Source organism: Perca fluviatilis, chromosome 23 (assembly GCF_010015445.1).
Source record: "Perca fluviatilis chromosome 23, GENO_Pfluv_1.0, whole genome shotgun sequence".
Taxonomy (NCBI): domain Eukaryota; kingdom Metazoa; phylum Chordata; class Actinopteri; order Perciformes; family Percidae; genus Perca; species Perca fluviatilis.
The window spans coordinates 8,740,667-8,754,254 of NC_053134.1; the positions used below are offsets into that span (position 1 = coordinate 8,740,667).

General features: G+C 42.2%; 1 protein-coding gene across 11 annotated transcripts in view; it reads right to left on the bottom strand.

The window, feature by feature from the left end:
* ppfia2 (PTPRF interacting protein alpha 2) overlaps positions 1-13,588 on the bottom strand; it is a 228,669-nt gene that overhangs the window by 175,425 nt on the left and 39,656 nt on the right. For all 11 annotated transcript variants that reach the window (XR_005638147.1, XR_005638142.1, XR_005638144.1 and 8 more), the window contains exon 2: positions 3,705-3,960. Coding sequence is in view for 6 of the 11 variants with exons in the window: in XM_039791528.1 (XP_039647462.1) it covers positions 3,705-3,953 (249 nt within the window). In the remaining 5 variants the exon portion in view is untranslated. The remainder of the gene's footprint in view (positions 1-3,704; positions 3,961-13,588) is intronic.

A 13,588-nucleotide genomic window follows, 5' to 3' on the forward strand; every position in this document is an offset into this window, starting at 1 on the left:
TGAACAGCATTTTGTAGTGCTTAAGTTTCCCCTTTTTTTGTCTTGTTCTCTCAACGGTTATGTCTAGTGTGTAACATCTGAGGAGAAAAAAAAAAAAAAAAATGCCCCGAGGATATTATGAGCTGGAAACCACAAAACCCCAAGATCAAACTAACAGTCTGAGACGAATCCAAAATGAAAACCACGCAAAGGCATTCTCTGGTAAAGGCATATTTATAACATCTCGACACCCAGAGGTGCACGCGGGTTAATTCAAATTATTCTAAAGGCCACGGGGCAAGAAGAAAAAAAAGCAGACAATGAAATGGTTTTCTGGCTGGATTGTTTCAAAAATAGAAAGTATCATTTTAACACTTCAAACCACTTTTAAGCAGTAATGTGAGATCACACCAAAGCTTATACAGACACAGTGTGTGCCTCGCCTGTGTCTCTGAAACCATGCGGATTACTGTGCTATCGAACAAAGTCCTGCTCTAACCACCAGCACCAGCAAACCTCTGGAGTCTTCTGGAAACAGAGTGGGGAGAGCGTGTGACTAGAATTACTGACACACTTTCAGAAAGTGCTAATCTCCGCTTACTGTAGGACTTATTACAGAAGAACTTTTTTTTCCACAAATCGCTACATAAATGAACAAACTACCACCGCCAACAAAATGCCGAACTCCATGTTTCCGTTACGTTCCACTGATGTGACTGCAAACAAAAGGAAAGCCTGCAGTGTCACAGAACCGACGTAGTTGACCGCACACTGAATGTGAATTATGCCTGGGATATTAAATACCAACAACTTCTCAGGTTTTTGTTTGGGGGATGTTTGAAATGTGACATTTGAGTTGGTTAAACACAGCACTGCAGTAGGACTACAAGTGCTGTACATAAGAAAAACAATAGCTTAACACACACTAATATACCATTTTGTACATGCTTTATCCAAGGGCTTTAATAAGCCATCAATATGCAATGGGAGTCCAACTGGTAATTAGGGGTGTTGAAATGAATAACCGCATCGATGCGTCGTAAGTGACAGACCATAATCGATAATTGCCTACTGATGTTACTTGTTGATTTTCCAGTCGCTGCTTTTTTTGTTTTTGCCTTTTGTCTGTTGTGTTCAGACTACGCTACATTCAGGAAGCGTCTTTTTTAAGAGCAGATACAATAAAAAGGGGAGTTCACATGTATCCGACTGCTTGCATTTGTTGATTCCACATTCCATGTGTAGTAATATATAATAATATTGAGGAGGTGACGCATCGTGGTATCGAATCGATTCGTATCGTTGACAGGATCATCGCAATCGAATCCTGAGACCAGTGAAGATTCACACCCCTACTGTTAATTGGACCCGTTTCCAAATGTTTTAATTGATGCAAAGGATACCACAAATTTGCTCCCCATTATGAACCACCCAGACCTCTCAGGTTGCCTGGGACAGCTATGCTCTCTGTGCCCGGAGTCAGAATGCAACTCCGGTATTTTAAATCAAGGCTGAAGACTTTAAGCTCATTTCTTACACTGCACTGTAACTTTTATTCTAGTATTCCATACCTGTCTTATACTATTTTAGCGGATTTGTTTTTTTTAATTCTCTTTAACGCCTGGAAGACACAATGGGCCTCATTCACCAACCGTTCTTACGAAGAGATGTGTTCTTAAATCCCTCTTACGCACTTTTTAACGAAGATTCTGACATTGACTAATGTTTTCTTAACTTGGATTTGTTCTTAGCTAAGAACAAAATCTACGAACACTGAAAAGCACTCTTACGCACATTTGAGCGATGACAATTTGCTCCAAATAATTGGTTACTGCATTTTATTTAATTCTACAGTCGTTTACAATGATAGTATTTTACTGTAATGTATTTCTGATCATTTGTTGAAAAAAAAAAAAAAAAAGAAATCATAATATGCAAAAAAACACTAACACTGTAATTTACATCAGCAATTAAACTGATTAAATCCTACGTTATTGGGTGATTCATCATGCTATTTATAGAGCCAAAATGCAGTGGTAGAATGTAACAAAGTACAAATTCTTCGTTACTGTACATTTTTCACGTATCTGTACTTTACTTAAGTAGACTCAATAGTGCATAGCCTACTTTTGACTTTTACTTCGTTACATTTTGCAGCACTACTACTCCACTACATTTCTACAATGTTCCGTTACATTTTCTGATCAGTTTTTCCCCCTGCCAAAACGTCTTCCTGACTGTCACACGTTTGTCTCACCAGTGAAGCTTGGTTGCCATAGATACTGTATATATGGGGCACAGCCGATCCGGCTCCGGTGCTCCAGAACCCGGGAGCAGCGCCGCTGACCCTCGGTAATACAGCCTCCGGTAAAAGTGAAAATGAAAATGTTTTTATTATTCCCGTTTTTAAATCATAGTTGCCATCTATTTCTCTCCACAGCGTTGTTTAGTCCTCCACCACGCTGCGTAAGACGCGTTCATATCTTATTTATTTGGCTGGACCTCTTCACATCTCCCCATGTCCGCTGCTTCTCACACACACACACACACACACACACACACACACACACACACACACACACACACACACACACACACACACACACACACACACACACACACACACACACACACTATTTGCTTACTTGCATGGTTAAAGAAAATAAAACAGTCTTAAAATACATCCATGAATAAAAGCAACCGCATTCCGATTCTAACAACACATTTCTGTTTTATGCTGGTTAGGATAGGGACTTCTTTAAAAAAAGCCAGGCCTTGTTTGTGGTAGTGGACACCTTATACTTTTACTAAAGTAAATATGTCTCTTATTATTTGTGCTTTTACTTGAGATTCAGTAGGCTACTTTCTCCACCGCGACTCCAACAACCATCTCGATCGAGGTCTGCCGCTTCCCAGGAGGTGCACAGGAAGCGTCATATCCTTATATGGGAATTTTTGGGGCGTTTTCTTATGCTAATTAGAAACAACTGGCATGCACTTTCAGTTACGAAGACGTGGGATTCATCAATCCTAAGAACACAGGTGCGAACAATTCTGCTGTTTAAGAACACGTCATGAATCCGACGTAGACTTTTCTTAGGAACTTTCTTAAGAGCATATTTACGAGAAAACTTAGGAAGATATTGGTGAATGAGGCCCAATGTTTGTGACATGTTCATTTAAAAATAACGAGATGTACTGTAAATTAAAAGATTATTTACTGCTGGGGAAGAATATATTTTACATCACTCTTATTGCAAATTGTTTGTCCAGTAAAAGGGTCCGTAGGAATTCAAATAAGAACAAAGGGATACAGCCACATACTCTATATAACAAGACACTGAAGCAACAAAACTGGAGGAAGTTCAGATGTACTATGCAGGCAAAATACACTAAACACTGAAGTAAAAGCTATTTAATGCAATGATTTTATGGCAAACTACAAAATACAGTATTCCTGACAAATTCGATCCACACAGATAAAATAAGTCAAAGCCGGGCATCTCAGTGGCCTAGTTAAGGCGCATACCATATATTTGCAACATCAAGATTAAAATTCCAGCCACAGACCTTTGAGGCATGTCTTCTCATATTTCATGTCTATATATATATATATATATATATATATATATATATATATATAAAGTCAGTTAAGGCAAAAATTTCCCAACAACAATAATAAAAAAATAAAAAACAACGTCAAAAGCTACATTGCTGTAGCTTACCTGTGGCAGGGCGGAGGTGAGCTGGCGCTGCAGAGAGTCGCGGTCGTAGATGACATCCTGAAGGTGCTGCTGGGCCAGGCCGAGGCTCTCCTGGGTCTCCCTCAGCGTGTCCAGCAGCCGGTCCCTCTCGTCCAGCATGTTGACCATCAGCTGCTCAAAGTGGGAGTCCGGGTCCGAGGAACTGCTCTGAGAGCCGCGCTGGTTCAGCGCCGTGTCCTCGCTGATGGTGGGCATCACCTCGCACATCATCTTGGCGCTGGGAGAAGGGAGACCAGAGATGATGAGACACAGTGTTAACAGGACATCAAGACAACGCTGCAGTGTGACCAGTGAAATGGTACTGTTGAATGTGAAGTATGTTGAGTTAGAATCATTTGTGATGGCTTATCATCAAACATAGAATACGGTCATTCATACTGCATACAAATCAATTGCTAGACCACTGACTATGGATTTTCCTCTCTCTCGGGTAGACTTATGTATTCGGGTATATCTTCAATAAAATGTTGATGTTACATATATCAAGCATTATAAGTTAGGTGAGATGCTTGTATCTTCAATGCATCTTCATGCTACACTCTTTACTTTTTGGTTGACTCCCCATAGCCTCCTTTTGCGAGCCTGCAGGGTGTATTCGGTTTCAAATTTTCTTTAAATCCATATACCCCTTTAGGATTACAGTGGGCTGCACATATCCCACCATACATTAATGGATGGAGAGCTCACAATTCCATTGCAAGGTCAATAAAGCTGGTCAAATGAACATACCTCTAGGCTCATTGTTACTAAGGGGAGGTAGGTTCTGATCAGAGTTCATCACTTACAAAACCTGTGATCACATTAGGATTAGGCTAAAGATGAAGATCTTCACATGTATAGCAAAACAAACGCTTATAGCAAAAACGTCACTGTCTACTACATGTGTGAATATCCACCTTTACGGTTTGTAAGGCTGGTGAGTATGTGACTGGGCCTGACACAGTTGGAGCTCAGCATCACCCCGGCGTTTCAAAGCTGCAGAGACGTCTTGGGAGCCTGGGCGTTCTGCCCTAGATTTCACGCTTGTGCTGTTTAATGATCCAGCCCAGATCGAGTTGCATAATACATGATATCTATGCTATAGTGGATATGTGAAACCATATGGACTTCAGAAAGCCTCCAGAGTCATCCTAACTGATGGGATAGTTTGTGGGCTATAACCTGGTTTGCATCGTCACACGAGTAATGTGATGAAGCAAGCTAAGCTACAAATAATGACCATGGATAATAAAGACATAACGAGGTGAGGTAAACAAAACATGAGAAATACACTTAGCATACTCCATGAAAAAAAGTAATTTTGGAAAACATGAATCCTTGCTTTCTTACCATGATTTAATATCAGTTTAATCCGTGCGTTGAGTGATACCCAGACAACTTAAGCCTATCTTAGCACAGAGGCTCAAAGCTCGGGGAAACAGCCTCCCACAGGAAAAAAAAAAAAAAAAAAAAAAACCTTCCAACAGCGCTAAAGTTGTCTTAGTTACCTTTATCTTATTATCAAGCAAGATAGTTACTTATACATCTAAGAATCTTTTTTTTGGTGCAAAATTCTGCTAAACTAGCATCCTAGCAGGAGGACTTCTGACATACTGCATTCAGTCACTGAACGCAGCTGTTTGGTATACGACTGATGAGCTAACTGCTCATAAAACCAGTGTCTCAGTTTCTTATAACACATGTAAAATACAAGATACTAGAGACCATCTTGCAAAGGGATCACACCAGCCGCGACATCAGTACATCACATAAGCATAAATGTAGTCAACACAATGTCACAAAAATAACAGTCACTAATTGCACTAATCCTCTAGAGCAAAAAACTGACAAAAAACATGATTGATGCTATAAGCTAACACCAAAGCACAGCCAAACATATTTTGACCATTATCTTTTTAGTCTTTCACAAAAATATTAAAAAGGTGTCATTTAGGTGCCCAAAAGCCTAACAATACCCTTAATACTTACAGGTTACTCATTTAATCTTAACAGTAGACCATAGTTAGTCAGTGTGTTGACTCAGGCCAGGTTTACTCAGGGAGCTTTCAATACCCCACTGCCCAGACTTGGTCCCCTTTGGGTGGGTTATAATGACAGGTCTGTGTCTCAGCATGTTCTGGCAGTAAGATGGGGTCTCCCAAATCTTCTCCAGGCACCCAGCCAGACTCTCACCAGTTCACCATTTAGCCACCATCCGCTGCCGTTTAGACCTGAGAGACTAGGCCTGTATGCTGCCTGGCTGGACTCTCCGCACATGCCAGCCTCTCTGCTTGGAGAGCAGGCCAGCCGGCGGCCAGACTGGGACATCGGTGGTGCATTTTAAGTAGAAGTTAGTGATATAATTCTGACTCTGGCTCAATACGTGTTCGATGGCTGCAGGGAGGAAGGTGCTGGTTGCATAAAAATCCATACTAATACGGCAGCTCGCAGCAGATATCAAAACAGACTTTCGGCAAAAAGTATTGATGGCGATTGTAAATGATTGTGTTGCTTCTGACAATTGGGTAAAAGAAAAATCCACCCTCAGGTTATCTTCTAGACTTATGAAAAATGTATATGGGTTTTCTTAGTACATTCTGTTCCCTATTCCCATCATGCTAACTAGTATATATGCCTACTTTAGTGATTTCCTACAATTTATCTGCAAAACTGTATTGACACGGTCAGTGTAGAAATTCAATCTCTGCCTGTCCTGCAAAATGGCAGCTACGAAATGCAAAATGGTAGCTACTGGTTCCGTATTCTGAGGGGTCAACTCCAAAACCTGACCTTTACTTGTGATCTCTCACATCGCTCAACTTCCTCTCCACAACTCACCAACAAATAGGCCCTGAAATCACAGGCACATTTTTTATTTCTCCTTTAAGCTGTGCGAAAAGCAAAGTGTATATTGAGGATGTTTTTCTGCTTCATGGTACATACAATCCCCCTTTTGTCCTGTTCCTTATGCTTTGATCTCACCGTGACTGCCCCTTAAATCATCTCTACTGACTATGAAAAATCAATAGACACGGAGGGAAAGTGCACTGATTGATCTGTTTTTGTCTGCGTCCTTAAGACGTATTAAGCAGCCTTCCTGAGAAACGAAAGCAAACCATATCACTCAATTAAACATGTAGCCGCTTAATTGTGTCATTCAAAATACACCAAGCCTGTCTATTTAGTTTAAATGGAGATTAAGAACCAGGACGGAGACATCTTGTCTGCAGAGCCTTGAAGCTAAATGTAGTAAATAAACCTGCTGCTTTTCCTAAAATTTCCTTCCTTTTGTGGGGAAACTTTGCTCCTCTGCTGCTCAATATATGCCATTTACTGTCAGCGGAGTGCATCTTTGAGCAGCAAGTCATTAGTGTCCCTCTATTGAAGCAGGCAGGCAGTAGTGACAACAGGTAGTGCGATCTTCTTTGATAGATAAACGCTAATCACCCACAGTGGGCAGTGTGAAGAATGTGTGGTCAGAGAGTTCTATTTGCCAGCGGGGATGCAGAGGTTGTCGAGATTGCACTCGCTAGCAGTGACAATACTACTATCTCACAACTGAACAGCCAATTTGACCCTCATTACAATAGCTATTTGGTCTACAGATATTCATAGAGCCTAATCTATGCACATTTCCTCCGCAATGCAACATCATGGCACATTATGATAATATACACCAGGAAATCTGCCCTCAAATTCCACTAGCGTGTCAGACATTGGCTTAGCATAAATGCATGTCTAATAATGAATGTACGATTCTGTCAGAATGATACTTGCGGAGAGAAATTTTTATTTGTAGCAATTGACTAAGAATGTTGTATAAACAAGATGAAGTTTAAGAGACTGGATTTAGTGCGGCTGGTTAAAGATGTTAAATGTGAGTCTGAAATTATGCAGGAATCACAGGAGGGAGAAACAGCAACAGACTCAAAACACATCGTACATGCAATAAGAAATGCACACAGACAGGCAGGGATCATTGGGCTTCTCTCTCCATGCCATATGCCAATCAATGAATTATTCAGGGGGGTAAGAGTGAGGGTTTCTTTCCAATCAGTGCAACAAATCCAGAGCTCTTTTTTCTCCCACCAAGCAGCCTCTTTCAAGCTCAGACACCTGGCTTCAGGCTGAAGTCTAGCTGGCAGCAGGAAATTGCTGAGCAAACTTACAACCTACAGAGAGGCCGAAGCAATGCTCGACATCAAATCCAAAACTGATGAGATCAAAGCAAAACCTTACATGCTAGTTCTTTTTGGGTATATTCCAGGACAGTAGGCCTGTGAGACCCACTCCAAAAGCCACAGTGATTAACTGCGGCAGCCCTGTATCGCTAGGAATTACATCTATAATGGACAACGCGGCAACTTACAATTTACGTCCAATGCCAGGGCTCTGTGCCAACACGGGAAGTAGTGTGACCTATATGTAGCAAGGCAGAAAAACCGGGTGTGCGTTTGTGGATGAGTGTGCAACTTTCATGCAAGAGACCAGAGCTCATGACTCGTCTCATACCTCCAATTAAATAATTGCCTTTTTAATAACCATCATTACCACCATCATTTTTTCTGGGCTCAGAATGGGCCTGGGGGGGGGGGGGACTACGCACGGCAGTTAGCATGATTGGTCGGAGTACAGTAAAGGCAACATTTGTTTGGTAAATTGCTCTTAAAGACATTTAGAGAGGATTTGAATTGCTTTTTTTTAATTTTCACTTCTTGTCATTTTGGTGCTGGTGATTTTCCTTTCAGGCAGGCTAAAACCTCTTTGGGAGGCACCAAAAGTTCCTCTATGCAGGAAAAACCCTGGGAGTACACCCCCCCTCCGCTCCCTGCACTCATTCTCAGCTGGTCTTCTGACCATCCCCACCTTACGCCTCACACCATGGGTGCTAGGGCTTTAAGCTACACTGCTCCCAGGCTCTGGAAGTCCCTGCCTGCCCCCACACATTTGACTGACACCATAACAGCATTCAAATCCCACCTCAAAACTCAAAATACCCACCCTCTGTCCGATTCCCTTTAGCCCCACAATTTAGATGGCTGCAGATGGCCAGGTTCTGCTTGAGGTTTTTGTCTGTCAAAGGAAGTTTTTCCTCACCGCTGTCACACCAAATGCATGCTCTTTGGGGTAATTGTTGGGTCTCTGTAAATTATAGAGAGTGGTCTAGACCTACTCAATCTGTAAATTGTCCTGAGAGAACGTCTGTAATGACTTGACACTATAAATAAAATGTAACTGAATTTCGTTATAATAAGTATGAACCTGAAAATGAGCATACTGTGGAACCTTTAAAAACAGCAAAGTGGACAAACAGGTGAAAAAATGAACAGACCTCTGGCTTAAGAGTTCCTCTGATTTGATATGAAGCAGGCAGTGAGTTATCAATGTGGGACAGATGTACATTTTGCCACTTAATGTAAAAACACTCCATTTTGGGAGGAGCAAATCAGCAACATGTGGCTAATTTCCTGAATGTCTTCAGTTAATCTCATTAAAAAGGTGCAGTAGGTAATTTTTTTATTTTTTTTAAACATAATTTTTTAGGGGCTTTTCCCTTCATTTAGACAGTGACAGTGGATAGACATGAAAGGGGGAGAGAGATGGGGGATGACACGGTGCAAAGGGCAGCAGGTCGGATTTGAACCGCTGCAGGACTCAGCCAACATGGGGCGAACGCTCTTACTGGGTGAGCTAGAGGCCGGCCAAGGTAAGACTTATAAATAGGGATGCACCGAAATGAAAATTCTTGGCCGAAACCGAAAAAGAGGAAACCAAGACCGAAAACCGAAACACCGAAAGAAATTATGCCAATTATTAGTACCATTGCATTTATGGCTATGACTGTGTACTAACATTACTAAAATCAAGGCATTGCAATTGTATAAATTAATATTAAAGTTGAATTAAAAAAATATCTAGCAGAAATATGGCTACAATCTGATAGCCAGTCACATATTGTATAAAGTAGCCTAAGAACAGAATAGCTTACCTATTGTTATTATTTGAGGCACTTTCTTGCAGGATTTCACTGAACATATCAGACAACGAGGGTGCATGCCCCTCATCTGGTGCAGCGAGACAAGTCTTTTTCTGCGCTCTGATCTCCTCCTGCGCTGGCCGCTGCTCCGTCTCCGTCTCCACGCGGGTTCTCCGCATCCATCGCGGCCTGGATCATTTCTCGCGTCCCTGCTTTATTTCCGCATCCAAGTAATGGTCTTTATAACGCAGATCAAGTACAGTCGCGATGAAGTGCAGAGGATCCGAATAGATCTCAGTGAAACGTGTGCTGACAGACTCTAAGAGCACTTTTCATTGTTTTCACTCCGTGGTCCGTCTCAACCTCTTTGCTTAGGAGACGCTTTGCAGGTGGAACGGATCGGGTACTGACACACGTGCAGGTCGCGGTTTCCGTTTGCGTCATCACAACATTTCGGCCGTATTGTTTCGGTGATAAAAGTATTTCGGCCGAAAACCGAAAATGCCCTTCTGTGCCATTTTCGGCCCAAAATATTCGGTGGCCGAATATTCGGTGCATCCCTACTTATAAAACTAACTTTCTGTCATATTTGCTGAAACTGGCCCTATGTTTGAGTAGAACTACATGAAAGAAGTAATTTAGAAAAAAGATCCGGCTCCTGTGGCACCACCTACAGCCTGTAGTGCGATTTGCAAAAATCCACCGCTCTGTTCAGATGCACCAATCAGGGCTAAGGGTGGGTGTCTAACTGCGTGTCAATCACTGCTCCTGCACACGCATTCATTCTCCCTTGTGGGGGGAGGGGCTTAGGAGACCGTTTGGGCTTTAGCAGAAAGCGGGGGAGGGACTGAGAAGTTGTCGATGTTCAAATTCTTTGGTTAAGTCCTGGACCTTTACAATCCTACCTACAGCACCTTTAATGGGAACAATTGTGTGAGTAGCAGTAGGTTCCTGAGCAATATATGGCTATGTGAGGCATAAAAAGACGTGTAGGAGCGAGCGTGTGTAGAACAAGCAGAGGACTGAACTCGACACTCTGTGGCTTTGGAGATAAGCCGTACTAACTGTTGAGCTGACTTTGGAGGCGCTAAAATAAAACCAGCATTCTTTAAAAGTGTATTTAAAGCTTTGTTATCATCAGGCATTGAATTCATAACTCTTCAACACATTAAGCAAGGAGATGGTCATTTAGAAACGATTTAAAAAACAAATTAGGCCCAAAAAGCCCATTAAGGAACCAATCTTTTTATGAAATACGATGTCAACTTTTCAAACATTTGTAACACCCTATTAGGTTCAGTTCCTCACAACATGACCAAATTGTTTTGATGATAATGCACTTCACTTACATCAGTACCAGAAGCACTAGGCTGATTACACATGTCGCTTTGCGGTCGTCAGGGGAGCGGACTACTGGGAAACTCCACTTTTAAATAATGTCTGTGTGTTTGATTTCTTGGCATGCCGCTGAGTGCAAAGTGCATCTACAGACTGCATTGATGAGCACAAAGGATAATGGCGTAACTGTTGCATGCCGCTGTTCCCCACTTTGGCGTCGATATCAGGCCGACAGGTGGGAAAAGTGTGACACAGCATTTTTGTGAATGGAACGGACCAGATTGCATAGTACACTCATAGTGCTGAGAAATCCCATTCATATGGCTCCCTGCAGCGGAGAGTCTTCTGACAACCAAGAGACAGCCTGCCAAGAGATCAACAATTCAACTCTATTCAGTTTAATCACAGCCACAGGAACTTACAACAGCACTCAGGTGGGAGTCCACTGAGTGGATGGAGCAAACTATTAACTCATCTCCAACAGCGCAAGCCTGCACCCAGCTGAACTGTGACCTGCAGTGTTGTGACATTCTGGGGTGATGCAACAGTCATGCATGATGAGAACTTATATTGATGGTAATTGATGTGGTTTAGGTGCAAACCTCAGTCATTGCAATAGAGTGCAAGGCATTTTAGCGACCTGCAGTGCATTTTAAACTCAAAGTTACACATAGTGATTGTCTTGACTCAAATACTTGCATCTCCAAAACGCCAACTTTATTAAAAGCCATGCTTTAAAGCTGCATTAATCAAATGATCTCCAGCAATCTGTGAACACTGCTTTTGGTGTACTGATTTTCGATATGCGTTTCATTTAGCAGGTGACGATAAGCACACAAAACCTATCACTCATAGAAGCAACAGGAACAAAACACTTCCAATTTCCAAAGAAAAGGTGTTTAATTTTTGATTTGACCATATTTCTTGTCAGTGTGGGGGAGGCGATATTTTTTTTTCATGTGAGATTTTTATATTCCGCAGCAGTCTACGAACACACCGCATTGAATCCGCATGTAATCTATAGAATCCCATTTCCAAAGAGTGACCCTCATGGACCCAAAATCTAACAAGTGTTGCATTGTTTCCTTGAATATCAGTTACTATAAGGCCAAATCACAAACGGCATAATGAGATTTAAAGCAGAACATGTGATTAATCGGAAACAAATTTATAAAGACTAGCTTGGGCAAATAAATTCTACCTCGAAATATTGTTTTCATGTATTGTGCTGTGACTGACATCCTCGTCTGAACACTGACACAATGAGCAGTAAAAACTGAATGAGACAAGAGATGTGATGAAGAGGATGGCGCGGGTATAGAGTTACACCTAGCCCACTGCCATTAGGGAGGCGGGAAAGGGAGAGGCTATGCGTCGTGTGTGTGCGTGCATTTGTCTGAGTGAGCTTTACCTCTACCTGTGTGAGCATCTGTGAGAGGGAAGGAGGGAATGAGGGAGGGATGGTGGGTGGGGGTTCTGTGTGTGTCTTCTGTGTGTGTCTTCTGATGTGCATTTCATTGGATGTGTGTTCAACTGAAAATAAGTCTGCATGCACATGAAAGCATGAAAGGGCAGCCTTTAACATTGCCCACAATCCCCTGCAGCAAGGTCACGCAAACCATCAATCGATAGAGATTGAATAAGAGCACAGATCAAGGTGAACAATAAAAAGCAATAAAGCTCACGTTGTAACGCATTTGAGCCGTGCCGCCTGCCACCACCGCCAACATTTCAACTGCATTTTACCTTCCTCATTATGGAGGGTTTGGCTATAGTCATACTTTGCCCATAGAAGGGGCCCTTAAACAATCATTTTGTAGACCTAAAAGCTTCTGCCACAGGTAGCCACCCCTCTGCATGACACCTCAATGTGGTAAAAGCTTTGTATGCACACCAGACATGAGGCAGTGGAGTGTATTTGCATGGTTGAGGTGCATCACTGGAAAGTCACTCTTTAATGCAAAACCTTAAATTAAGCATCCTGCTTCTGCATAATGCATCGGTGTCTCACTTTGTGCCAGAACTTCAGTGAGATGTAACCCACACGAATGCAAATATTGTGTATGTTTTGGTTGCAAATGTTAATATTAAATTTGCGAGCTAAGGATCACAGTTATGCCTGTGGCAATTAACCTTCTAGCATCAAATTAAGCCAGCAGCACCTGCATGTGTGTACCTTTTTCATTAATTCATTCATTAATCCATAGCATGGAGAGAGAGAGAGAGAGAGAGAGAGAGTGTGAGTGTTAGATGCGGATGGATGACAGAGGGGCTGTTAACGCTCTCTCCCTGCTTGCATCTTTATATTCATATTGTTTATAGGAGGGGCAGCTGTTCCCCGTGTGACAGCTCCTCTTTTTACTGGTATTGCCACACACGCTGAGGCGGCCTGACTGCGGCGCTGATCGCGTCTTTACACCGCTGTCACAGCTCCTCCTCATTCTTTGAAATGATAATTGGGGAGAATCCTTGGCTATTGTCTCAAGTGCATTACATCATGCCAGCCTCTCAGTCTGCATCCCGCCCCCCTTTAACTCTCTCCTCTTCTGTC